The 26929-nt window shown below is 51.4% G+C and overlaps 1 protein-coding gene across 1 annotated transcript; it reads right to left on the bottom strand.

Annotated features, from left to right (window-relative positions):
- Positions 1-12742: 12742 nt before the first annotated feature.
- Positions 12743-26929, bottom strand: SERPING1 (serpin family G member 1). The gene is made up of 8 exons (XM_052652853.1): positions 26857-26929; positions 26528-26605; positions 25101-25536; positions 22345-22479; positions 20073-20276; positions 19745-19884; positions 14150-14351; positions 12743-13208 (listed from the first exon to the last, which is right to left on the bottom strand). The coding sequence occupies exons 1-8, from the start codon at positions 26863-26865 to the stop codon at positions 12955-12957; spliced, it is 1458 nt and encodes a 485-aa protein (XP_052508813.1). The 5' UTR covers positions 26866-26929; the 3' UTR covers positions 12743-12954.

Genomic DNA, 26929 nt, shown 5'->3' with positions numbered 1-26929 from the left:
TTGTCGTCAATGGACATTTAAGTTGTTCCTACATCTTGACCATTATGAATGGTATTACAATGAGCAGCTAGATTTATTAATTTCTAGCAGCAAAAGGATTTTAGGGTGACATGCCAAGCCAGTATGATTCAACGTCATATGCCCCAAATCTGTATCTGCAGAGAGCTCTGATTTCAAAACTTTCCAGTTGCCGTGGACCCCACAGGGACAGGGAATGCTCAGACACTGTGCCATGATTTCGGTTTAGAAAATACAGGTCTCCGCTGGGGAACTTTTTACCGCCTTGGCCAGTACTAATTTCAGGAATCGTTTTCGGCAGCTGGAGCCCTTTGGGATGCTGGAGAAACTTAAAGAACCGGCTCCGCTGGTGGATTCTCAGGTGAGTTTATTGATTTCATATTGCAGCTCTCGACTCCACCCCCACCTGCAGAGCAAGCCAGAACAAGACACAGGAATCTCTCCTCTGTTGCTCCAAAATGGGCTTTCTCAGGAGATCTCCTGAGAGTCTCGGGAGAGGTGCAATTTCCTCTTGCCCTCTTTGGCCCCATTTAAAAATTCCCTCTCCCACCCCCACCTCCCATGGGCGAGGGACATTTTGTATCACACGGTAGGAAGTAGAAAGAAGACAACGTGAGTCCATAGCAGGCCAGGACCTCTGGGACCAGGGCTCTGTCTTGTTCGACACTGTATTTCCAGGGCTACAGCAGTGCCTAGCACATAGTGAGCCCTCAAATGTCACTTGTTGAATGAATGAATGGGAAGACAGGAGAAGTCAGTGGTCTTGGCTTCTAATTTGTGTTTGTCTTCAGAACCTCTATGCTTTCTCTGTGGGCACTTGATATCTTGTGATTTCATCTAACAATCAGCCCTAAAGGATCTGGGTCCCACTAGGCCTGTCAGGACCAATGAGATGACCTCAGGTCTCTCTCATACGCAACATATGCATTGTTGATAAGTCAGATGCCCTCCTTGCGTGCAGGGGCCTTACATGATGGTATCGATGTGCTATGGTTGGGGTATCAGTTAATGTTAGTTTCTACCTCATGATCCATAATGGCCACTCAAGCTCCAGCCATCATGTTTTATTCCAGCCTGTAGAGGGGAGAAACAAGGACTGAAGAAGGATGTGCTCCTCTTTTAAAGAGACTCTCCGGAGGTTGTCTGTGATACTTCTCCTTACATCCCACTGGCCGGAATGTAGTCACATGGTCCCAGCAGATTTCGAGGGAGAAGTTCTTTATATTTCCGGTGGCCGGGTAACCAACCAGCTAAATATCAAGGGTTCTGTTACAAAGGAAGAAGTGGGAACGTGCTGCGGGGGACTGTTGGCGTGGTTGAAGAGGTGGTTTGGCCTGGAAAGTCTGGCCTTGCAAAGCCAGAGGACTTTCTCTCTGCTCCCATTCTCTGCTCTCATTTGTGGGGTGACGGACTGCAGCCCAGCCCGCATGCAGGCGCCCACAGTGGCCAGAAAGCATGGGTGCTGGGAGGCAGACGGCCACAGGTTCAAATAGGTCTATAGGCCTCTCTTTCCCTCCCTTTATGAAGTGAGAAAAGCAATACCCATTGTGTACAGCTATGGCGAGTACTTCGCTCCTTGGAAATCCCTGGGACAGACTTGTGGCCCATGAATGGTGCTTTTTTTAAAAAAAAAAAAAAAAAAAGAACTGTGGTTAAAAAATATACAATTCACCTTTTGAGCCATTTTTAGTATATAGCACTACTACACTGCTACTGCACCTCGTCATGTGACAGATTTCTAGAACCTTCTCATCTTACAAAACTGAACCGCCCCAGCTACTGAAGATCAAGACCCCTGCTCCCTCTCCCTCCAGCCCCGGCAGCCACCATTCTGTTCTCTAAGAATTCGGCTCCGTTAGACCCCTCGTATCAGTAGACTTGGACGTTATTTGTCTTTTGTCCCTGGCTTATTTCAGCAGTGACCAGAGGCAAAGAATGTCCAAGTCTACTGATATGAGCATGGCGTCCTCAAGTTCCATCCATGTTGTAGGATATGGCAACAGTTTTCCTTTTTTAAACTGAATCACGTTGCATTGTGTGGATATACTTCATTTTCTTTAGCCACATATTCTTTGTCCAGATGGATGTTTAGACTGCTTCTGCCTCTCAGCTCTTGTGATTGATGCTGCGAGACAGGTGCTTCTTGGAACTACCCTGGTGGTCCAGTGGTTTGAGTTTCCACGCTTCCCATGCAGGGGGCGTGGGTTCCATCCCTGGTCTGGGAATAAGCTCCCGCATGCCGCACAGTGCAGCCAAAATCTAGACAAACAAATAAATAGCTACAAAAGAGAATGGTGCTTCTTATCAGAGACTAGTTGGTATGAGAGCCTAGTTCTCCCCTTTCTTTCAAAACCGTTTGGTGGGGAGCTTCATGGTTTGCTGGTTTTTTGTTTTCCGGGATGTAAATAATTGTTAGATGAAACATCTTAGGTGGAAATAAACAAGGTGGGTGAATCTGGGAGGTCTATAGATGTTGCATATCATTTAGAGGGACAGGGGACAGTTACAGAGGGCAGCTTCTCTTTAGGTGGCCCGTTTGAATAGGTAAGACACCTGCAGTGGTGCCACACTGTTGAATCCCAGAGTCACGAACATTCCAGGCTCCAGACGTTTCCTAACAGGCAGGGTGCAGAACCATCACTCGGCTCCCACTGAAGCCAGCTCTCCACAAGCCCTAAATCCCAACCCCAGGGACACAGGCCTGAGCAGCAGGGAGGAGCAAGGACCGCGCAGTGCAAATGTCTGGTCCCCTCCTTGAGAAACAACCCGTTAGGCAAAACCCTAGCTGATAATGACCACAAGAAGCCACGCCTCGGGTTTCCTACCTCCAGTGGTTTCCTCAGGAGACACAAAAGCTAAGAATAACGTCGATGTCATTGTTTTAGGGAAAAAAAGATCTTTACCCAAATATGGACGTTGCCCACTTTGAATCAAAAGCGTGTATAGGCCTAGATGGTCTCTGCGGTATTCCCAAGGAGCTTCCTAGCAGCTGGAGTGAAAAGGCAACCACTCATGAACACACTGCTGTTGACTGGGAAGCGCAGAGGGCACTCCCAGGGGGAGGGGAGGACGTCGCTCGCACTGGACTCAGGAGAATGACAGCGTCTGAATAAATGGACGAGGAGTTCCCTGGTGGCATAGTCGATATGAGTCCACCTGCCAGCGCTGGGGACACAGGTTCGATCCCCGGTCCCAGCGGATCCCACGTGCGGGGGAACAAACAAGCCCGTCCATCACAACTACGGAGCCGGTGCCCAGGCCCGTGCTCTGCAGCGAGAGAAGCCAGTGCTGTGAGGAGCCCGTGAGAACAGCGCAACTGCAGAGCAGTCCCTGCTCGCCACGGCTAGAGACGGCCCGCACACAGCAACGGAGACCCAGCGCGGCCAAAAGTGTGAAAGAACGACGCCGGACAGCATTCGAAAGGCGTTTCCCTTTCGTTTCGCTTCAGCCAATAGGTACTGACGGCCAGCTTGGTAGGTGCCAGCCTCCCTGCTTGAAGCTGAGGCTAATGACAAAAAGACACGGTCCCTGCCCTCCAGGGGTTTTTCAGAATTATCTAGGCAAGGGGAACAGCTTTTTCTTTTTTCAAAAAATTAATGTATTTATTTTAATTGGAGGCTAATTACTTTACAATATTGTAGTAATTTTTGCCATACATGGACTTGAATCAGCTATGGGTGTACATGTATCCCCCATCCTGAACCCCCCTCCCACGGCCCTCCCCATCCCATCCTTCAGGGTCATCCCGGTGCACCAGCCCTGAGCACCCTGTCTCATGCACCGGACCTGGAGCAGCTTTTTCTAATGAGGACCACACTGCGCGGGTCCTCACGCTCTGAAGGGGCACAGAGTCCTCTCCAGAGGGCCCAGTCCCCACGAGGCAGGGCTGGATGAGCAAGGGTGGGGACAGGGGCTGACCGACCGGCTATGGCCGCAGGACAGGAGCTGGCCTTGACAGTGATCCTGGAGCCCGCGGGTCAGGCGCCGTGTGTCTGGTGGCCCCAGACCCTCGCCTCTCATCTCACCCTGTAACCAGGCCTCTTCTGCTCGGCCCCTGACCCTTGGCCCCAGGGCTCTTGTTTGTGTCCACTGTGGACGGCCCTGAAGCTGGTTTAGGAGAGAAGAGAAGGACGAAGTCCCCGTGGGGCTTCCGGGAGGAACCCCTCAGCTGTGAGCAAGCCCTTCACACTTGAGACCTGAGCTGGGGAGTCCCCCGCCCAGAGGTGGGGCGGGCTGGGTGACACACCGGGATCCCAGGCAAACTGCAGAGTCTGGTTTGAACGCAGTGGAGCCTTCCCAGCCGGGGTGACCTTGAGCAAATCATTTCCTCGAGGCTCCTTTTTTTCATCCGCTAAGCGGGCAAAACAATGCCAGGGATGATTGCAAAGTTTCAGGGAAATGCTGAAAAGGAAGTCCGGTGTGGGGCAGGTGGGAAAATCCCCGCGTGAGGGGGCTTAAGCCAGGGAGGAGAGTGGGGGATTCACGGGAGCCCCCTGGAGAGGAGAGGAGAGGAGGGCGTTCAGCTGAGCCGGACCCTGCCCCTGACTCTGCGGAGCTGGTCTGCTCGGTCACCCAGGGAGAAACGGGGCGACGGGGGGCGGGGTCGGGCGGCCAGGCTGTCACCGCAGGATGATGGATGAGCCTGTTCCGGGCTTGTAATTAACAAAGAGCAGCTCTGAGATCCTTCCCCTGGGGGAATGCTCCCCGGGTGAACACTCCAGGGAGTGCCTGGGAGGCTCTCCTCGAGGGCTTGGAGCTGAGGCTGGGTGTAGAGTTTGCAGGGAAATTCTGACACAGCCTTCCAGAGGTTTGTACGTGTGTGTGAATGCGAGTGAATGTGTCTATTTGTGACCCAAATATTAGCGGTTTTTTAAAAATATTTATTTATTTGGCTGCTTTGGGTGTGAGCTGTGGCATGTGGGATCTAGTTCCCTGGGGCCCCCGCTTTGGGAGTGTGGAGTCAGCCACTGGACGCCAGGGGCTTCCCTCATAACAGTGAATGCCTGCACGTGTGTGAGCATATGCACGCTTGTATGTACTTGCACATACCTGGGCTTCCCTGGCAGCTCAGCTGGTAAAAAATCCACCTGCAATGCAGGAGGGCCCGGTTCAATTCCTGGATCGGGAAGATCCGCTGGAGAAGGGGTAGGCTACCCACTCTGGTACTCTGGACTGGAGAATTCCATGGACTGTATGGTTCTTGGGGTCGCAAAGAGTCGGACACGACTGAGCGACTTTCATATCTATGGGCTTCCCAGGTGGTGCTGGTGGTAAAGACCCCACCTGCCAATGCAGGAGACGTAAGAGATGCAGGTTCTATCCCTGGGTGGGGAAGACCCCCTGGAGGAGGGCATGGCAACCCGTTCCAGTACTCTTGCCTGGAGAACCCCATGGACAAGGGAGTCTTGCAGCCTGCAGTCCATGGGGTTGCAAAAAGTGGGACACGACTGAGCAACTTAGCATGCACACAACAGGCGCACGTATCTGTATGAGTCTACACGTGTGCTAGCTTGCTAATCAAGACACAGTTAAATATACAATGAGAGGAATATGTAAAATGTAGATTTTTGTCTGGGTCACTTAAAGCAGACTTGCAGTTTGAACAATTCACTTGGCAGGTAGGTAGCCTGGGTCCCCAGGGAGGAAATAATGACGTGTCCTTGCCCCATCCAGCACAGGTCAGGACGGAAGAGGTGTCTCAATTTGCTTAAAAGCTTTTTTCTGGGAGAAGGGGAGTTCATATTTCCCCAACATTTCTTCTCAGGATTCAAGATGGTGGAGATCTCCCTGGCGTCCATGGCTAAGCCTCTGTGCTCCTGGTGCAGGAGCCTGAGTTCGATTCCTGGTCAGGGAACTAGATCCCACGCGCCACAGCTAAGACCCTGTGCAGCCAAATACATATTTTTTTTTAAAGTCGAGATTGTGGAGAGATTTTGGTCATGGCCGAGTATAATTTCAAACAAGTCTTAGGACAGAGAATACGTAAGGTTGTTACAAAAAAAAAATTACCTTGAGAAAAATGGAGTCTAGCTTATTAAGCACTGGGGTCTACTTCCAACTCTGCTTTGCGCCAGTTTAGAGGCCTTGAGGGGCTGGATTAATTACTCTCTAAGGCTCCATTCTCCACTGGCAAAAAGGGGATAATAATGATCTGAATTCTTGAGAGTCCCTCAGACTGCAAGCAGATCAAACCAGTCAATCCTAAAGGAAGTCATCTCTGAATTTTCATTGGAAAGACTGATGTTGAAGCTGAAGCTCCAACACTTTGGCCACCTGATGTGAACAGCTGATCATTTGAAAAGACCCTGATGCTGGGAAAGATTGGGGGCAAATGGAGAGGGGATGGCAGAGGCTGAGATGGTTAGATAGCATCACTGACTCCATGGACATGAATTTGGGCAAATTCCAGGACATAGTGAAGGACAGGGAAGCCCAGCGTGCTGCAGTCCATGGGGTCGTAAAGAGCCAGACACGACTTAGCAACTGAACAACAATGGTGTGGTGCCATCATATTTTATTCGAATTCGAAAAGCAGCAAATCTCCTTAAATTAAAAAAATCAAGGTTGCATGATTTCAGGATTGGTATGCTGAGCGGTTTCTAGGGTGTTCACAACTATGGCCTGACAGCGTCCTTCGAGTTGGCAAAGTAACTAACCTTCGTTAAGTTTCCATCGTTAATCAAACTGCTGCTTATGTATATCATAGCTTCCGACTGTGACATTACTGATGAATGTGCTGTTATTCTAATATTCAACATCATCATAAAAACGTTTCCTGCATCCTAGAATGCTGTTATCTTAGAGTCATTAAGTGGCTGTGTTCGTGCCAAAAAACACTCTCCAAAATCAATAACTTTGTAATGGAAGTTAGATATGATAAAAAAAAAAAACAAAAAACACTATGAAAAAGCCCAAGTAACTGTCGTAACATGCCAAGAAGTTAACTTAGGCGTGCCTGCGCAGTGAAGCACGAGATGTTTAGTGTTTAGTAAATGAAAAACAGCGCAAATGCAGACGCGGTTGAAGATCCCTCTCCCTGCTGTCGTTTCTGTTGCTCGGGCACTAAGTCACGTCCGACCGTTTGCGACCCCACGGACTGCAGCACACCAGGCTCCTCTGTCCTCCACTCTCTCCCCGAGTTTGCTCAAATTCATGCCCACTGAGTCGATGATGCCATCCAACCATCTCATCCTGTGTCGTCCCCTTCTCCTCCTGCCCTCAGTCTTTTCCAGCATTAGGGTCTTTTCTAATGAGTCAGCTCTTCACATCAGGTGGCCAAAGTATTGGAGCTTCAGTTTCAGCATCAGTCCTTCCAATCAATATTCAGGGTTGATTTTCTTTAGTTTTTTTTTTTTCCACTTTATTTATTTTTTTAATTGAAGGATAAATGCTTTACAGAATTTTGTGGCTTTCTGTCAGTCATCAACAAGAATCGGCCATGTTTACACCCGTGTCCCCTCCCTCCCGGACCTCCCTCCCATCTCACTCACCATCCCAGCCTTCTAGATTGTCACAGAGCCCCTGTTTGAGTTCCCTGAGTCTTACAGCAAATTCCCATTGGCCATCTATTTTACATATGGTATTGCAAATTTCCATGATACTCTCTGTATACATCTCACCCTCCATTTCCTTTCGGATTGACTGGTTTGATCTTGCTGTGTGAGGGTCTCTCAAGAGTCTCCTGCAGGACCACAGTTCGAAAGCGTCAGTTCTTTGGCACTCAGCCTTCTTTATAGCCCAACTCTCACAACTATACACAACTACTGGAAAAACCATGGCTTGAAATACAGACCTTTGTCAACAAGGTGATTTCTCTGCTTTTTATTATGCTGTCTTTCATGATTATTCTTCTGGAAAATACAGTGTCAAATTATGTAAGTCAAATTATCCAGTGTCTTTGGTAACATTTTTTTTCATAAGGTGTGATCTCCTCTTAAAAGAAATTATGCAACCCATGAAAATTTCTCAGTTTGGTAAATGCTCAATGCACGTTTAGGTGGTTTTTACTATTACTGTGGTTCTCAATCCTAGCCCTAAGGGTTTATGGGGACCAGGCAGATTCTGACACAGCGTGTGGCTCAGATCAGGAAGTCTTCTGGAATCTAGGCAGAACCTAAAGAACCACTGTTTTGAAAGCAGCGGCTGAATGAGTATAAGCTGTTAATTTTGGAATCAAAGTTTAAATCCCCACATCGGCTGTTTAGGGCTTCCCTGGGGGCTCAGCTGGTAAATAATCCACCTGTAACACGGGAGGCCCGGGTTCCAACCCTGGGTTGGGAAGATCCCCTGGAGAAGGGAACAGCTGCCCACCCCAGTATTCTGGCCTGGAGAACCCCATGGGCTGTCTAGTCCACGGGGTGGAAAAGAGTAGGACAGGACTGAGCGACTTTCACTTTCGGCTGCTTCAGAATCTTGGAACAGGTACTTCCCTGGAGGAGTGGCTAAGCCTCCTTATTCCCAGTGCAGGAAGTTTGAGTTCAGTCTCCGGTCAGGGAACTAGATCCCACATGCTGCAGCTAAGACCTGGTGCAGCCAAATAGATAAATATATAAAAATATTTTTAAAATAAGTCTGGAAGAGAGGATGTGTCCAAGAGGCTGCTACACAGGAGCAGGTTTCAACAGCGACACCACGTGGCAGTAAGGACTCACTGCAGCGCAGCTCGACCCACTTCCGGATTCTCTCTCAGAATCGGCTCAGTTCAGCTCAGTCGCTCAGTCGGGTCTGACTCTTCGCGACCCCATGGCCTGCAGCACGCCAGGCCTCCCTGTCCATCACCAACTCCCAGAGCTTGCTCAAACTCACGGCCATCACGTCAGTACCATTCACCACACCCACCAGGGGAGGACTGGGTCCCTGGGGATGGGTAGCAGACCCCTGGAAACCTGCCTCTGCCAGGGTGGGACAGCCGGGCAGGTCAAGAGGGCGGGCGTCTCAGATATGTGTGTCTATGAGTGTGTGGCTTTCTGTCTTCCTGAAAAGTGACGCTAGCCGAATGGAGGAGCTGGGGGTTAAGGATGCCAGTCACAGAGATGGCAGGAAAGGAAGAGTGAATTACACGCAAGCAGCATGACACCTCGTGTAACCTGAATAAGGTGCTTCTAATATTATAAGGATACAGACAGAATTCTTGATTCCTTCCGGAAAATGTCAGAGTAGCAAGTTGCTGGGGCAATTCGCTGATACTTTCTGTACATACACGCTAAGTCCACTGCGGTCGATTAGAACGGTGGTTTCCATCAGTCTTGCTTCCTTAAAGGCATGCCTTTGGCAAAAAGACTCTGCAGGTCTCTTCTTTAGAAGTGGACACGTTTGCGGAATTCTGTGGCGGTCCAGTGGTTGGGACTCTGAGTTTTCACTGCTCAGGGCCTGGATTCAATCCCTGGTTAGGGAGCTAAGATCACCCAAGTTGTGAGGCGTGGCTGAAAAAAAAAATGTGGAGAGCTTTTCCTGACTCTTTGAACCTAAGCTGGCCTGGTAACTTGCTTTGGCCAATAGAATGAGGCATCAGTGATGTGATGTTACTTCCTGGCTTCAGATTCGAGAGACTTTGCTTGTCTCCATCACTTTCTTAAACCCCTGCAACCTCCATTTGAACAGTACCAGACTAGCCTCCTGGAAGAGGAGAGACCCGTTGGAGCAGAGTCCGTGAGCCAATTCGTTGCAGCCAAGGTCCCAGCCGTATGGAAAAGACTGTACAAGCCCAAAGCCAAACCTCATCAGACCTGCCAGCTAACCCCCCAGCTGACTGCAGCAGGCAGATAACCAAGGCCATCCTAAGCTGCAGGGCCCTCGTGGACTCATGTACTCACCAGCTAAGTAGATGTTAATCACATTAAACCAAACCCCTCAAACTGACACATGCCCTCTTACAAGAAAATCCTCAGAACTGAGAATATTTAAACTCCCTTCACTCTCAGACTTTCTACTCTTTCTAGATGTACGACAGTCTCTTCCTTCCCCCACCTGGACGTGGTGATTCATTCATTCATTCACTCCATAGTTTTGTTTCTTTTTTGTCTTTTTTTTAAGGATAAAGCACTTTGATAGGCATGGTGGGGTACATGGTATAGGACATGAACAAAGAGATCTGATTTATGGTCTAGTTTGGGCAAAAAGGAAACAAGCCTGGCCAAGGAAGCCACCTGTTCAGACAACCTGGAATCAATTTACAGACGCCTGGTCTTAGGGCTCCCCAAACGGCCCAGTGGTAAAGAAAGCACCTGCCAGCACAGGAGACATGGGTGCCATCCGAGTTGGGAAGATCCGCTGGAGGAGGGCACGGCACCCCACTCCAGTCTTCTTGCCTGGAGAATGCATGGACAGAGGAGCCTGGCGGGCTGCAGTCCATGGGGTCGCAGAGAGTGGGACACGACTTAGCTACTGAGCACACGCACAGTCTTTGGATAGTTGCTTAATCTTTCTGAGTTTCTGCTTCCTCATCTCGCAGACAAGAAATACCAGACTCTCAGCACAGTGGGGAGGATCAAAAGCTCTGTCAGCTCTGTGCCTGTGGGTCAGGACCACCCTCTCCAGATCTGGGGTTGGCACTCAACACCGTATTCATCACATCAGGGTCTCCCCAAAGAGGGGTGAATCTTCCGACATTTGGGAGGTAACTGCTTTCAACAGTTCCTCATGGAAGATTCAGCGCAAAGCCAGCCCCCTTGATGGAAATTTGGCATCTTCCCAGAAGGCTGAGGAAACGGGAAGAGAAGGGCCCACAGAGATCGCTCTGTACACGGAGCGGGACCAGTGTCTCCCCGCGCCCACCACCCTGCCGGTCACGTCTGGATGACTCTTGGCTGTTAGCCTTGGTTGGAAGACTGAGCTGCAAGGAAAGCTCTGTCTGGGGACCTGGCCTCTGAGGTTTTGCCCAAACAGTCCACAAGGGGAGCTGGTCCTGAAGCACAGTCTAAGATGGGGAAGCAAGCAAAAGTGGATGAATGACAGGGCAGGAGATAAGCCATGAGCAGCCGCCACGTCTTCTATTTCTCCCTCTCAGAAACCCCCCGAGAGAAACCAGAACACCTCTCAGAAACCAGAACATGCGTGGCCTAGAACCAGCACACAGGAAGCTTGACTTCCCTGACGGGCCAGGGGTTAAGAGTCCGTGCTTCCCCTGCAGGGCGGGGGCCAGGGGGCCTGGATTCGATCCCCACCTCCGATCTTGCCTTTCAGCCCTGAGCGTGGCACCCCAGCCCAGGACTCGGAGATGGAGACCAGCCTAACTCTGTGGGGGGAGGCATGGTAAGTGGGAGGGGGCAAGGACCACCAGGCCTGCAGCTGAAGGGCTAAAGGCAGAAATTGATCGGCATGTTTAAACTGACAACACGGTAACAAGGAGAGGAGAAGAGGCCGCAGGAGAGACGTGGTGGGCCGGGGGTGGGGATGGGAGGGATGGAGGAACAGAAACAGAGACAGGAGATGGAGACAGAACGATGGGATGAGAGGCAAGCAGAATGGGAGAGAGGAGAAGAGAAGGGCTGAGCTGGAGCATCCGTGAGTCTCGGGGTACAAGCCCGAAATGGGGACGTGTTAAGAGATGTCTTTGGAGACTAAAAAAAAAAATACCCTGTGTTAGGAGTCTATCTTCCTTATCTGTCTCCCCCACCGAGATATCGATCTTAAAGGTGGGCCTTAGGTTCACGTCATCTTTATCTGCTCTGCACTTAGTACAGTGGCCAACACACGCTGGGTGCTCAATAAATCGGTTGAGCAAATGAACTATGAAGAAAAGGCAGGATTTGGAGACAGAAGGCGAGGGACATAGGAGAGTGGACAAGAGCTCAGACTTCAGTCATAAGGATGTACTCTGCAATCCCAGTTCTGGCACCTAAACTGCAGGATTCTGGGCAAGACTTAGCCTCTTCAAGTTTAGAGTTTACCATATAAAGCTGTGAGGATTGATGTCTGCAATCTGCCTGCCAATGCAGGAGACACAAGAGACGAGGGTTTGATCCCTGGGTTGGAAAGATCCCCTGGAGAAGGAAGAGGCAACCCACTCCAGTACTCTTGCCTGGGAAATGCCATGGACAGAGGAGCCTGGCGGGCTACAGTCCACGGGGTCACAACGAGCCGGACATGACTGAGCATGCACGCACGCAGAGCTCTTAGCGGATGGCCTGTGTACGTTCTCAACAACGTTAGCTACTGTTGTTACTGTTGTTGTTGCAAACAAATGAACAAGAAACAGGCTGTGATAAATAGATTGCACTGGAAGCGCTCAGTGAGGGGCTCTGCCCTTCCACTCTGTAGGGCTTTCCCACTCTGCTTCTAGGTCTGGCCATGTGCCTTGCTTTGGCCGACAGGACGATGTAGATTTGATGCAAGGCGAGCTGCAGGGTGTGGAAAGGACTGCCCGTCTCTGACTCTTCACTTGGAAACTGTGCCACCGCAGGCGAGCATTGCTGGAAGGATCCAGGAGACGGATGTGCAAAGGAGAGCCAAGGTGGTCCAGCGGAGGCCACTGTAGGTCAGTCACCCTCGACCACCCCACCGACTCTTACAGACATATAAGCGAGCACAGGGAAGGTCTGCCTGGCCCAGCCCAGATCAGTGAGATCAGCCCTACCTCCCAGACTTTGGTGAAATAATAAACGGTTGCTGTTTTACGCCATTAAGTTTGGAGTGACTTGTTACACAGCAGTAGCTAGCTGATACAGGGGCCAGGGAAGCCCTCGTCTTCTACAGTTGAAAGGCAAATGAGAGAGAAAGTCATGTCTGCCAGGCTTTATTTGTGACGTCTGCTGTATCTGTACCAGAGAAAGCGGCAAAAAGTGCTTTGGAGGGGTCACCATAAGGGAGGAGGGAGCTGGGCCCCTCACGGGACCCCAAGGCAGCCCTTCGGGTGGAGGGCAGGCCTGAGGTGGGAGGCGGGGAGGGGCAAGTGCAGAGTGGGCTGCAGCCAGGCGAGCTGAGGCCCCGGGGGCAGGCTCAGCCCTTGGGGTCATACACCCGGCCCATGAAGACGGGGAACTTGTGCTGCTGGTCCCAGAGCAGGAAGAGGAAGGGCTGCTGCACTTCGAAGAGCAGCAAGTTGCGGGCCACTGAGACGGCGGAGGCCGCGGTCGCCTCCACCCCGCTCTCCGCCAGCTCCATGGTGGCCTGGTGCTGAATCCCAGACACCTGCACGCCCGGGTCCTCCGTCAGCCCGCACAGGTTGACGTCGTAGATGAAGTCAAAGTAATCTAGGGCGCAGACGGGGGAAAACAACGCGTCAGAGGCCTGCACGACTGTCAACAGGGGCACGCAGCCAACATTCGGCAGACAAACCTCTAAAAACTGTATAAAAAGTGAAATTTAAAAAATAGTCATTTAAAGTACTTTTTAACTTAAAATATTACATTAAGAAACAAAATGAGAAAAGATCAGCACGGAAACCTCAGCAGCTGGAGACACGGGCCCTGAATTTCCTGGGATGATCCCACGTTCCAACCTTCTCTTTCTCCTCCTCTTCCTTGTTTATCGAATTGTACTCATGCTACAATGTGCCTTCCAGTCCCGTTCGTGGGCTCCTTAATCCGTGGGCCCATCTTCACTCCAGTCACCACTTCCTCTCCAGTGGTCAGAGGCCTGGCCCCAAGCCTGCCAAAACCCTGACAAGTGATGCCGTGGCTTCCTCATCAACAAGGACCTTGGAAACGAGGTGACGAATCAGGAGGAGGACGTAAGTTCTCGAATGACATCACGTACCAGGGCGTGAAGCAAGATCATCTATTAGGGGACCACGTTTGGCAACAGAAAACGAAGGGACACGCACGGCACGTGTGTGTGCACTAAGTGTGTGTGCACTTAGTCGCTCAGTCGTGTCCAACTCCGTGCAGCCCCATGGACTGTGGCCCGCCAGGCTCCTCTGCCCACGGGATTCTCCAGGCAAGACTCCTGGAGTGGGTTGCCATTTCTTCCTCCAGGGGATGTTCCCGACCCAGGGATCGAACCCGGGTCTCCTGCATCTCCTGCACTGGCAGGCAGATTCTTTAGCACTGAGCCACTTGGGAAGCCCAACCTGAGATGACGGATGTGAAAAATACTCAAGAGAGTGTGGACCACATTTTAAGGCCCATCCCCGCCACACACAGCCTCTTCCCCTCTGGGGGCCTAGACTCAATCTGGGGCTGCCAGGACTCACCCAGCATGTCCTGGCTGCTCTGCACTTTGATGCGAGGCATCGTCAGGTGAGTGGGATGGAACTTGGTCAGCTCCAGCTTCTTCATGACAGCTTCGAAGACGGAGGTGCTGAGAGCCTGCTCCAGGTTTTGGAGGTGGTGTTTCACAGTCTGGGGCACCAGGATCACAAAGCTGAGGTTGTGGGACAGCTGCAGGCAGCCCACCTGGAGAGGGAAAGATGCACCATATCAGTCTTCCTGCCCCGCTCTCTCCTGGCCCGTACCTTCTGGGACCCGAGGCTGGTCTCCAGTCTGTCCTGTTTCAGCAAGTAGGCAGAACTAGGCTCACAGGCTTTGCCACGAGATGGGGCGGCCAGGCAGGCAAACAGCGCTGGTCTGACCCTGTACTGGTGAGATGCAGAGAAATAAGCCAGAGTTTCTGATTTCACAGGCTGAAGATTGCACCCGTACTCTGCCACTGATGAGCTGTGCGATGCAGGCAAGCAATGGGACCCCTGGGCCCAGTTCCTTGCATGTATGTTGTGCATAAAGCGTAGAAAGCACGTGATGTACCATCAGTTATCAGGTTTGTCCTTTCAGAGACTTTCGATGGCTTTTCCCTGCCTATGAGGGTAGATATAAATCTCCTAGTCTGGCATTCAACATGGTATACAAGCTGATCCTAGCCTACCTTTGCAGTCTGACAGTAGAAAGACTTACAACTGGCGGCCAGACAAAAGTAGGAGAGAAACACAGGAACCACAAGTCCAATACACGAGTGTTCTCAACTCGGGATGATCTGCCCCCGGTGGACATTTGGTAATGCTTGGAGCTGGCAGAAATAGCTGCTCAGAGTGCTTTTGCCGTCTAGTGGGTAGAAGTCAGGCTTGCTGCTAAATTCTGCAGTGCCGGGGACAGCACCTTATACGAAGAATCATTGAACCCAAGGTGCCAATAGTGCCAAGACTGGGAAACCCCAGGCTGATAGGATAGAAGAGACTCTTACTGAAATGGCATTAAGGTTCAGGCTGAGAGATGGACACGGATAATCTAGAATGCAGAATTCAACTGGGCAATGAAGACGTTAACTGAAACCGATCAGTTGCTGGACTTTGAAAACTTGGTCCAGAAGAAGCAGGCTGTACACTGCTGCACCACTTGAGGGGCAAGGCCACTCGGGCGCTGCTGACAGAGGACCTGCACAGGGGTGCTGGCCGGACGCTGCGCGCCACCTCCTGCATGTGAGCCTCGCCTCTCTGACCAAAAGTGCCCACACTGTGGCCTTGAAATTTCCAGCTGGTAACCCTAGCATTCAGAAAACGAAGATCATGGCATCTGGTCCCATCACTTCATGGGAAATAGATGGGCAAACAGTGGAAACAGTGTCAGACTTTATTTTGGGGGCTCCAAAATCACTGCAGATGGTGACTGCAGCCATGAAATTAAAAGACGCTTACTCCTTGGAAGGAAAGTTATAACCAACCTAGTTAGTATATTGAAAAGCAGAGACATTACTTTGCCCACAAGGTCCGTCTAGTCAAGGCTATGGTTTTTCCTGTGGTCATGTATGGATGTGAGAGTTGGAATGTGAAGAAGGCTGAGCGCCGAAGAATTGATGCTTTTGAACTGTGGTGTTGGAGAAGACTCTTGAGAGTCCCTTGGACTGCAAGGAGATCCAACCAGTCCATTCTGAAGGAGATCAGCCCTGGGTGTTCTTTGGAAGGAATGATGCTCAAGCTGAAACTCCAGTACTTTGGCTACCTCATGCAAAGAGTTGACTCATTGGAAAAGACTCTGATGCTAGGAGGGATTGGGGGCAGGAGGAGAAGGGGACAACAGAGGATGAGATGGCTGGATGGCATCACTGACTCGATGGACGTGAGTCTGAGTGAAATCCGGGAGTTGGTGACGGACAGGGAGGCCTGGCGTGCTGCAATTCATGGGGTCACAAAGAGTCGGACATGACTGAGTGAGTGAACTGAACTGAACTGAACCCTAGCATACCTGAGTTGGTAAACCTAACCCCCTTCGTTGGGGAAATACTCCTTAAATCCCAGGAAAATTTAGAATGAAGTATGTGAACAACAAAATAAAGCAATTCTATAGTATGAACACTGGGTGATAAGTTCAGAGTAATCTGTGTTTGTTATTTAAAATAGCGTGTATAATTTTTAAGAGTCAGACATGTTAGCTTTATGCTTTTGGACAAAGAGGGGTAGGTAGGATAGTTGCATTTGATTTGAGAATAAAGTTGAGGTGTTGACTGAATGTTGATTTACTCTTCAAATTTAATTTTCACAAGTGGGCTTGAGATGCCAGCAAGATATGCACAAACAGGGGTGTAATTCTGTCCTGTCAAGTATTTAACATGCTAAAAAAGAAAATCAAGTATCCCAAATGTATGAAGTATATTTATAAAGTATATACATAAGCTCATAATGCTTAGGGAAAGATTAATTAACCATATTTGTAAATGAAACAAATGGTTTAAAGGAGTTTAATCTGGTCAATATGGTTCAATTAAAAAACAAATGAAAGTGTTTTATAAAAAGTTATTATTAATAATGTAGCAATTTCAGCTAAAAATTTAATAACTTAAGTAAAACTTTGATTTTGAATTTATAATGTGACCATATCAAATAAGTGAAGTGAAAGTCACTCAGTCGTGTCCAACTCTTTGTGACCCCATGGACTGCAGCACACCAGGCCTCCCTGTCCATCACCAACTCCTGGAGCTTGCTCAAACTCACGTCCATTGAGTCGGTGATACCATCCAACCATCTCATCCTCTGTCGTTCCCTTCTCCTCTTGCCTTCACTCTTTCCCAGCACCAGGGTCTTTTCCAATGAGTCAGTTCTTCACATCAGGTGGCCAAAGTATTGGAGCTTCAGTTTCAGCATCAGTCCTTCCAATGAATATTCAGGACTGATTTCCTTCAGGATGGACTGGTTTGATTTCTTTGCAGTCCAAGGCACTCTCAAGAGTCTTCTCCAAGACCCTCTACTCTTCTCCATGGACTCTGTACAGTCATGGGATTCTCCAGGCCAGAATACTGGAGTGGGTAGCTGTTCCCTTCTCCAGGGGATCTTCCCAACTCAGGGATCGAACCCAGGTCTCCCATATTGCAGGTGGATTCTTTGCCAACTGAGCCACCAAGGACGTCCATATCAAATAAAGCATTTGTTTAAAATCCATGGAACTGTAAAGAGTGGGAAAGTGAAAGTGAAAGCGTTGGTCGCTCAGTCGTGTCTGACTCTTTGCGACCCCATGGACTGTAGCCTGCCAGGCTCCTCTGTCCATGGGATTCTCCAGGCAAGAACACGGAGTGGACTGCCATTTCCTTCTCCAGGGGGTCTTCCCAATCTAGGGATCGAGCCCAGGCCTCTTGCATTGCAGGTGGATTCTTTATCGTCTGAGTTGCCTGGCCAACCCCAAAGAGTGGGAGGGGGGTTGCATAAAACCCTCCTCCTTTGTCATTAAAAATGCCTCACACCGATTCTCTCCCCGCAAATACTCTGAGTTAGAGCAATGCCCCAAGCCGGCCAGGCATCCTCATGCTTTCTGCCTTGCACACGTATTCTGGTTCGGTTAAACAGTTGGGAATACTGAAAGCCATTGGGTAGGCATGGATGGATGGAGAGGTGGAAAAGTGCATGGGTGGTTAAGAGTGGTCGAAAGTAACCGCTTCCGTGACATCTTCCCAGCCACTCATTCTGAGTTGCTCCCTTTAGCATCTTCCATCAGAGGCATTCATTTATTCAGCAAACATAATGAGCGCGTATTATGTGTGCCATTGCTCTAGGCGCTTAGATATTGTAGGGAAAAGAGAGAGAAAGTCTCTGATCACAATATCTCAGAGAGGTAGACCATACTGAAATTAAACCGGCAAATAGACAACGCGATTCACACAGTGGCAAGTACCATGCTTCGGACTGCGGTGCTGGGGAAGACTCTTGAGAGTCGTCCTGACAGCAAGGAGACCCAACCAGTCCATCCTAAAGGAAATCAACCCTGAATATTCATTGGGAGGACTGATGCTAAAGCTGAAGCTCCAATATTTTGGCCACCTGATGCAAAGGGCAGACTGCTGGGGAAGACTGAGGGCAGAAGGAGAAGGGGGCGACAGAGGACGAGATGGTTCGATGGCATCACCAGCTCAACAGACACGAGTTCGAGCAAACTCTGGGAGACAGTGAAGGACAGGGAAGCCTGGCGTGCTGAAGTCAAAGGATCACAAAGAGTTGGGCACGACTCAGCAACTGAACAATACAAAGACAATACAGTACCATGGGTATATTAGTAATAAAACAAGATGCTGTTGCAGGGTGAGGAGGAGGCGACTGTAAGCAGGGGGGGAGTGTCCTGCACCTAGATGACCTTTTAGCTGACACCGGATGAGCCAGGGGAACAAGTCATGTGGCAGTCCGCCTGCAGAGGGCCCAGCAGAGGGAAAGGGCAGGAAAGCTTCCAGGGTGGAAGCAGCCCTGGCGTGTTCCAGCACGGGCCCCGTATTTCTCAGCCTGAGCCCGCGTCACTGGGCATTCCTGCTGCTTCCTGTCTCATAGATCTGTGCGCTGCTACCCTAACAAGGCAGAAATATCTGGTCACTCATGTGCACGGTGCTATATTTAAAGTGGGAAACCAACAGCCACCTGCTGTGCAGCACATGGAACTCTGTTCAGTGTTATGTGGCAGCCTGGATGGGAGGGGTTTGGGGGAGCGTGGGTCCATGTACATGTAGGGCTGAGTCCCTTCACTGTTCACCTGAAACCATCACAGCATGTTTGTTAACCGGCTGTGAGTGTGTGCGAGTGAGCTCAGTCCTGTCTGACTCTTTGTGACCTCATGGACTGCGGCCCACCAGGCTCCTATGTCTAGGGAATTTTCCAGGCAAGAATACTGGAGTGGGTTGCCATTTTCCTTTCCAGGGGATCTTCCCGACCCAGGGATCAAACCCACATCTCCTGCGTCTCCAGGACTGGTGGGCAGATTCTTCACCACTGAGCCACCTGGGAAGCCCTAACTGCCTGTACACCAATACAAAATAAAAAGTTTAAGAAAGAAAGAAAGGGACATTAGGGAGAAAACCCAGAAAATATCTGGTCTCTCTTCCTTCCCTCTCCATCCACTGAAATCATACTGTTCAATTTCTGCCAAGGAACTTGAGCCATTTAACACATGCACACCCGTGCACTCTCTACATACATGAACACATGGATATACCCAGACATGTGCACACATACGTACACAGATGCATGTGTACACCGGGACACGCACGGAGGAGTTCCGGAGCAGGCAGGGTCTATTGGTGGGTTGACTGGGAAGAGAATCCAAGACACAGAACAGGAACACGACTCACTTTTTGCCATTTGACGCAGTAGAGACGCAGGAGGAAACTTTAGCATCTTGCTTTCCAACCTCAAATATATAATGCCTCCCTTGGCCCCGGCTGGATAGGGGGAGAAGGAGAAAAGATAGGGTGGAAACAGAGATGGAAGCGGGAGAAAAGATGGGTTTTCAGTGGAAGGGTGCACCCCACACCAATGGAGCCGGAGCAGAAAGGAAGTCAGGGCGCGCAAGAGGCTCTGAGACAGGAGTGGGGAGGGCCAAGCACTCACCCGGGCCTTCAGAGTCGGGTCTGTGAAAGAGGCCACAGGGTACTTCTTGCTGTTCATCATGGGCACGTTGATGGCAGAGGATTTGGTGTGAAAGGGCTTCAGGCTTGTTCTGCTCTTATCAAAGGCTATCTTCCACTTGGCTAGAGGGAGGAGCAGGGGGACGGTGACTCTAAGGCGGGGGGCCGGGGGGGGGCGGGGGCAAGGGAGTTAAACGCCCTGTGGGCACAGGTGGGGCAGGTGCCGCGGATCCAGGGTTGGAACCTGGGGTTGAGTGGGTTTTAAGCCAGGAGGGGAAGGAAGACCTCAAGATGGGGAAACCCCCCCTTACCGCTCAGGGCGACCGCGTTGAGGAGGATGAGGCGCGTGTCCGCAGGCAGGCTGTCCAGCAGCCGCCTGATCCTGAGGTTGGTCTTCTTGGCCACCCAGTCGTTAATGAGCTCCAAGCTGGCGGTGCTGTCATTTCCCAGGGGCCTTGGGCTGCTGCCATAGAGCCTCTGAGAGGCGTCGGCGAAGGTGTCCCTGATGGCCAGGTCTGGAGGGATGGGGAGGAGGGGCAGGTGAGAGACGCAGGCTGGAGATCCCGGATCCCTGCAGAGGGAGCTGGCCTCTACCCCATGAACGCGGTGCGGAGCAGGGCTGCCGTCCCTCCTCTGACAGACGCTCCGTGAGCCCAGAACAGGCGGCCCCGGGCTGAGAGCAGGCGGCCCCAGGCTGAGAGCAGGAGGCCCCGGCCCGGGGCCTCTACCGCCACACGACCGTGGGGAGCTCTTTGAGATCTTAGCTTCCATTCGCCCATATTTTCCTTCTTTGCTTCGCTTCATTCAGACCTCTTTCTAGTCTCAGTGGAAGGTTGTAACAGGACTTTCTGGATTTTGCTCTCCAAAACCCAGGCCCACCAGAGGAAAAAAGTGTTTGAAACAAAAAATTTCCCTGAACTAAATATGTAATATTCATTGCAGCTGTATTTTCTGCCAACCTAGCAAGACAGAGGATAAATTCAATTTATAGCAAATGAGTAAAAAAAGGCAATGTTTCTTGAACCCCTGTGAGTCATAATTTCCCACCTCTAAAAAAAGCTTTTTTTCTTTTTTTAAAGGTAATGATGTGGTAGATGAGTTTCCTTTCTTTCCTTCTTTTTTCTTCCCTATATTTTCCTTTTTTTTCTTGCCACGCAGAGCAGCACACAGGCTCTTGGTTCCCGGACCAGGGATCGAACCCAAGCTGCCTGCAGTGGAAGCATGGAGTTCCAACAACTGGATGGCCGGGGAAGTCCAATATTTTCTCAGTGTTTGTTTGTTTGTTTTTTAAACAATGAATGGGTATTGCTTTTATAGTTAAAAAGACAGAAAAATTTTTTCCCCCAATGTAAAAGTGTATCACACTAAACCTGTAATTTTTAAGCTCAGCAGAACTGAGGTTTCAGATGTAGTCGTGGCTGAAGCCCACAACACTAAAGGGCTCTGGTTGAGGCTGGGTGGGAGTTCAGAGCCCACCTGGCTCCACCCCCCTCCTCCTCCCCTCCCCCCTCCTACCCCCTCCCACCTCCTCCCCTCCCCCCCACCCCTCCCCCCCTCCCCCCTCCCCTCCCCCCTCCCACCCCCCTCAGCCTCCCTGACTCCCACTCCCCCTGGGGCTCCGGCAGCAGTTTCGCTGAAACCTCGGGCTCTGGGGAACGAAATCTGAACGAACTGCGTTAGGCCGTTTTGGAAGCTTACTGCTCTGATTGCTGTTATGGTTTAATCGCTAAGTCATGTCCGCCTCGTTTGCAACCCCATGGACGGTAGCCCGCCAGGCTCCTCTGTCTGTGGAATTTTCCAGGCAAGAATCCTGGAGTGGGTTGCCCTGTCCTCCTCCAGGGGGATCTTCCCGACCCACGGATCGAACCCGTGTCTCCTGCACTGGCAGGCGGATTCTTTACCACTGACTGCTCTGATTACCTTACCCAATGATGCAATATGTATAAATGACAACAAATTCATGTAACATAAACATACAAAGAACAGGGGTCCCAAGACCTCCTGACCCAGGTTCACAAACTCTCTCTTTCTGTTTTTTGGCCTCATAGCTGGCAGGATCTTAATTCCCCAACCAAGGCTCAAACCTGAACTTAACCAGTGAAAGGTCAGAGTCTTCACCACTGGACCACCGGTGAATCCCCAGACTGACGTTTTTTTCTCTATTTCACGTCTAGAGCCTTCCAGCCCTCTCTGCTCCTGAATGCAGAGGACTGTTCTTCCTTTGATGAAACTGATGAATGCAAATGACTTGCCCACGGTATCACCTGGGCGCCTGTCTGGCACCCAGGAGCCACCTGGTGCTTCTCAGGCCCCGCGCTGCTCTGCATGCCTCCCCCGCTTCTAGTCCTAACATTCCCTCTGTCCTCTTTCCCCAGTGCTATGGATGGATGGTTTACTCGCTCAGTCGTGTCCTGCTCTTGCAACCCCACGGACTGCAGCCCGCCAGGCTCCTCTGCCCATGGGATTCTCCAGGCAAGGATCCTGGACCGGGTTGTCATGTCCTCCTCCACCCCCAGTGCTAGGCACCCACGGAAATCCTGAGGGCCCAGCTCAGCCCCTGCCGTCCTCCCCCCTGACACTCACCTGAGCTGTGGAAGATCTGAGAGAAAGAGGTGAAACCTTCGGACGTGAAGGCCTTCAGGGCGTGGTGGACACAGCTGAAGTTCTGGGGGTAAGAGAGGAGGCGCTCCAGGCTGACCCTGGTTTCTCCTCCAGCCCCTGCAGCCAAGAGCAGAGAGGGAGGGGGGACCAGGGTTAGGAGACCAGGCTGCAATGGTGGGGCGGGGCGGGGCGGGGGGTTAACCCCATATCATCAGAGCCAGAAATGGTTTCAAAGACAGCACATGTCAGAAAGAGAAGGGGGGGGCGGATTATGAACAATCCAGAATTTTCCAGGACTAAATATTCCCTTCCTGCATTTTCCTACCTAATTTTAATACCACACATCACCCAAAGCCTGGTCCAGTCACCACCTGTCCCACATGACGTCTTATTTAGTCTGTTCAGGTTTACAAAGGTTCAGCCTGTAAGCAGGGACACCAGGTCGTCATTAAGAAGAGAGAGCAGAGACTCAAAAGATGTCCAATACCCTTTCCCTTGTTCATTATTAAATACTTATTGTCCACACCTTCTGTGTAGCAATAGGTGGCATTCAGCAAGCACTCACTTTGTTCCAGGCATCGTAGGTGCTTCTCCCATAGTATCTCTTTGAATCTTCACTACAACCCTTTTGCGTAAGGACAATTACTATCCCCATTTTGCAGATGAGAAAACTGAAGTTTAAGAGAGGAAGTAATCTACTCATTCTAAGATCATGGAGTTCGTAGCTGGAGGGTGGAGAAAAGATTCAAGCCAGTGTTTTGGGGGCAATTAAAAATTAACTGAAACCAATCAAACGAAATGTGCACCCCAGGGGACATTTGGCCACATCTGGAGACATTTTAGGCATCCTACCTGGAGGTGTGGGCGCCGCTGGCATCTACTGGATACAGGCCAGGGATGTTGGGATTCTGGGACTCTAGCAGAAAGGTTCCCCTGTTCCTCACTGTATTTGCTTCAGTGGCCTTCCTGGAATTCCCCTTTGGAGTGACAGCTGTTTCCATTGCCTGGGGCACTTTTTTGTGCCATTTCTAAGGTAAATTACCTCAGGGGACTTGATGGTGGTCTTTCAGGCAAGCGGAGGGATTAACATTTTTTTGACCTCCTACCACAGTAGGCACTGGGCTCTCTGCTTAATTTTTCTTTTTTTAAAGGTGGCTCAGATGGAGAAGGCAATGGCACCCCACTCCAGTACTCTTGCCTGGAAAATCCCATGGATGGAGGAGCCTGGTGGGCTGTAATCCATGGGGTCCCGGAGAGTCGGACACGACTGAGAGACTTCACTTTCACTTTTCACTTTCATGCATTGGAGAAGGAAATGGCAACCCACTTCAGTATTCTTGCCCGGAGAATCCCAAGGACGGGGGAGCCTGGTGGGCTGCTGTCTATTGGGCTGCACAGAGTCGGACACGACTGAAGCGACTTAGCAGCAGCAGCAGGTGGTAAAGCGTCTGCCTGCAATCTGGGAGACGATCCTTGGGTTGGAAAGATCCCCTGGAGAAGGAAATGGCACCCCACTCCAGTGCTCTTGCCTGGAAAATTCCATGGACTGAGGAGCCTGGTAGGCTACAGTCCATGGGGTGGCAAAGAGTCAGACACGACTGAGCAACTTCACTTTCACTTTTCACTTTCAAAACCATCTCCATTTTACACAGAGGACTCAGGCGCAGAGAGAAGTTGAGTGATCTGCCCAAGGTCACACAGCTGAAAAGCAGCATCATTGTGATTCTACTCTGTGCCTCGTGTCGCTTCTTCATGGCCTTGCCCTGAGCCACGACGATGGGCTGGGACCTTATTTAAACGCTCTTGCGCAGTTCGGAGGGTTTTATAAGCCACGCTGCTGCTGCTGCTGCTGTCTAGTTGCTAAGACGAGTCTGACTCTTTCGCGACCCCATGGACTGTAGCCCGCCAGGTTCCTCTGTCCATGGAATTCTCCAGGCGAGGATACGGGAGCGGGCTGCCATTTCCTCCTCCAGGGGCCCTTCCTGACCCAGGGATTGAACCCATGTCTCCTGCACTGCAGGCAGATTCTTTACCACTGAGCCACCTGGAAAGCCCTTTATTATAAGTAGTGCCTATTAAATCATTGTTAAATGGAAGATTAAATGTGAGTTCTAGAATAAAAAGATTCCCCTCCCCCACCCCCAATGTAGCCCATTTTTACAGCTTCCTTCCTTTGGCATGCTGCTGCTGCTGCTAAGTCGCTTCAGTCGTGTCCAACTCTATGCAACCCCATAGATGGCAGCCCACCAGGCTCCCCCGTCCCTGGGATTCTCCGGCCAAGAACACTGGAGTGGGTTGCCATTTCCTTCTCCAGTGCGTGAAAGTGAAAAGTGAAAGTGAGGTCACTCAGTCGTGTCCGACTCTTCGCGACCCCATGGACTGTAGCCTACCAGGCTTTTCCGTCCATGGGAATTTCCAGGCAAGAGCACTGGAGTGGGTGTCATCGCCTTCCCCGTCCTTTGGCATAGCTGCGTCTATATCCAGATACCTACCCCGCCTCAGTGAGTGAAAGTGAAAGTCACTCAGTCCTGTCTGACTCTTTGTAACTCCTTGGACTGAATTCTCCAGGCCAGAATACTGGAGTGGGTAGCCTATCCCTTGTCCAGCAGATCATCCCAACCCGGGAATCGAACCAGGGTCTTCTGCATTGTGGGGGGATTCTTTACCAACTGAGCTCTCAGGGACCCCACCTCAAGGGAACGTCAAACACAGGAGCTGGAGAGAACTCGGGTTCTTACCAAGCAGGATTTGGGTGAGGAGGCTGGCGATGCTGAAGGGGGAAAAGATGAAGTTGGTCTCCTTCTTCTTCAACACTGAGAAGTCATGGTAGAGCCTCAGGGAGAAGTCTGTCAAAGCCTCCCCCAGCACCGCCTCTGCTGAGCTCATCTCCGAGTCAGGGCAGGAGGTGACTGGTGCCGGGCAGAAGGGCTCAGCAGCGGGCTGGCTGGTCGACTGGACTGGTTCGGGGGCGGGCTGGCTGAAGGGCTCAGTGACAGCTGGACGGCTTGGTGACAGCGGCTCGGCGACAGTCAGGTTAGCCATCGGCAAGGCGGGAGAGTCCTCGTTGCCTTGAAGGGACTCGCTGTCGAGAATACCTCCTTTCTGGCTGTCTCCTTCACTTTCCCCTTCTTGTAAGCTGTCTGGGCCGACGATCATATCTGAGGCGATTCTGTCCTGTGGTTCAAGAGACTTTCTTTCTTTCTTTCATTATGAGGCACAGTCCCCTTTAAACACAAACACTCAAAGAGAAGGTGGGATGTGTTGTTTGGTTGCTATGTCTGTCCGACTCTTTGCGACCCCATGGGCTGTAGCTCACCAGGCTCCTCTGTCCATGGGATTTCCCAGGCAAGAACACTGGAGTGGGTTGCCATTTCCTTCTCCAGGGGATCTTCCCGACCCAGAGATCGAACCTGTGTCTCCTGCATTGGCAGCTGGATTCTTTACCACTGAGCCACCAAGCCATTGAAGGTGCGATATCAGATAATTGTTCCTGGCAAAGCTTGGTAGGACAGGGGCCTGCCCTAGAGCCCCACCATGGATTGCTTCAGAGAAAGCCTACATTATCCCATTTAACTGATAAAAGAAACCAATGCTGAGACAAATTCAGCAACTAGCACAGGGTCTTAAGAGAAGCTGGAGGAAAAACTAGGGGTCAGGCTTGGGTCTCTGCTTCCAGATGCCTTGATCACCACCACATCATCTGATCTATCTCAACGGGCAATGCTAAAGTCAACTTCCGCACATGCCCACTGAATGCACCCCCCTTTCTCCCTGGCTCACCCCTTACCCCTGACCTCCGGCACCACTGGAGGGAGCCTTCCCACCCTCACCCCGCAGCTCAGGTTTCCACGAGGAGCTCTTGCTTTTTAGTTTCAAAATGCTGCCCATCTCCTTTGCCTTTCTGCTTTATTCTCCCCTTGGCGCATCAGGGCTGGTCAGCTCACCCAAGTGCCAGGCTCTGGGCCACCACAGCAGGTACGGGGGTGGGGGGCCAGGCAGGATTAAACCCCAGGTGGGTCTGAGTCCCTGCTCTTTCCAAGCTGTGTACTCAACTCTGGTGGGAGGACCCCCGGTGCCGATCCCACGAGGAGCTCTCCGAATTCCCCGGAGCCTGAAGGGTTAACCTCAGCCCTGCTCCCGCCTGGCCCGCGCAGGGGTCACTCACCCCAGCCAGCAGCAGCAGCAGCAGGAGGGTCAGCGGGGTCAGCCTGGAGGCCATCTGGGAGGCGACGTCAGCCCGGACCTGCAGGGCCAGCCAGCTTCGGGTGCCAGCTCCGAGCCTTGGGGCCTAGGGGCCCTCCCGGGGCCCGCCCAACCTCCCGGGGCCCGCCCAACCTCCCGGGGCCCGCCCCCATTCAAAGCCCCCCACCGCCTCCCGCCCGAGCTGCCTCCTCCCGGCGCCTCCCCCTGTTTTGTTGTTCCCAGACCGCGTCCCTTTCCCGGCTCGGCTGGCCCCTCGTCCCAGCCCCCTCCCAGGCCCGGGGGCTCGCCCACCTGCTCCATCTAGAGGGTCCCGCTGCAGCTCAACAATGAGGCCGGGGCGGGGAGGGAGGAGGGTCGGAGGGGT

This window comes from Budorcas taxicolor, chromosome 15 (assembly GCF_023091745.1).
Source record: "Budorcas taxicolor isolate Tak-1 chromosome 15, Takin1.1, whole genome shotgun sequence".
Lineage (NCBI taxonomy): Eukaryota > Metazoa > Chordata > Mammalia > Artiodactyla > Bovidae > Budorcas > Budorcas taxicolor.
This window is presented reverse-complemented; position numbering and strand designations above follow the sequence as displayed.

Excerpts from the sequence above, each read along its gene's own strand:
- SERPING1 (XM_052652853.1), bottom strand. Across the intron at positions 25,537-26,527 it reads TGCTGCTGCTGCTGGCTGGG|GACAGAATCGCCTCAGATAT; the intron begins GTGAGTGACCCC and ends CTTGAACCACAG. Across the intron at positions 20,277-22,344 it reads TCAGATCTTCCACAGCTCAG|ACCTGGCCATCAGGGACACC; the intron begins GTGAGTGTCAGG and ends CCATCCCTCCAG.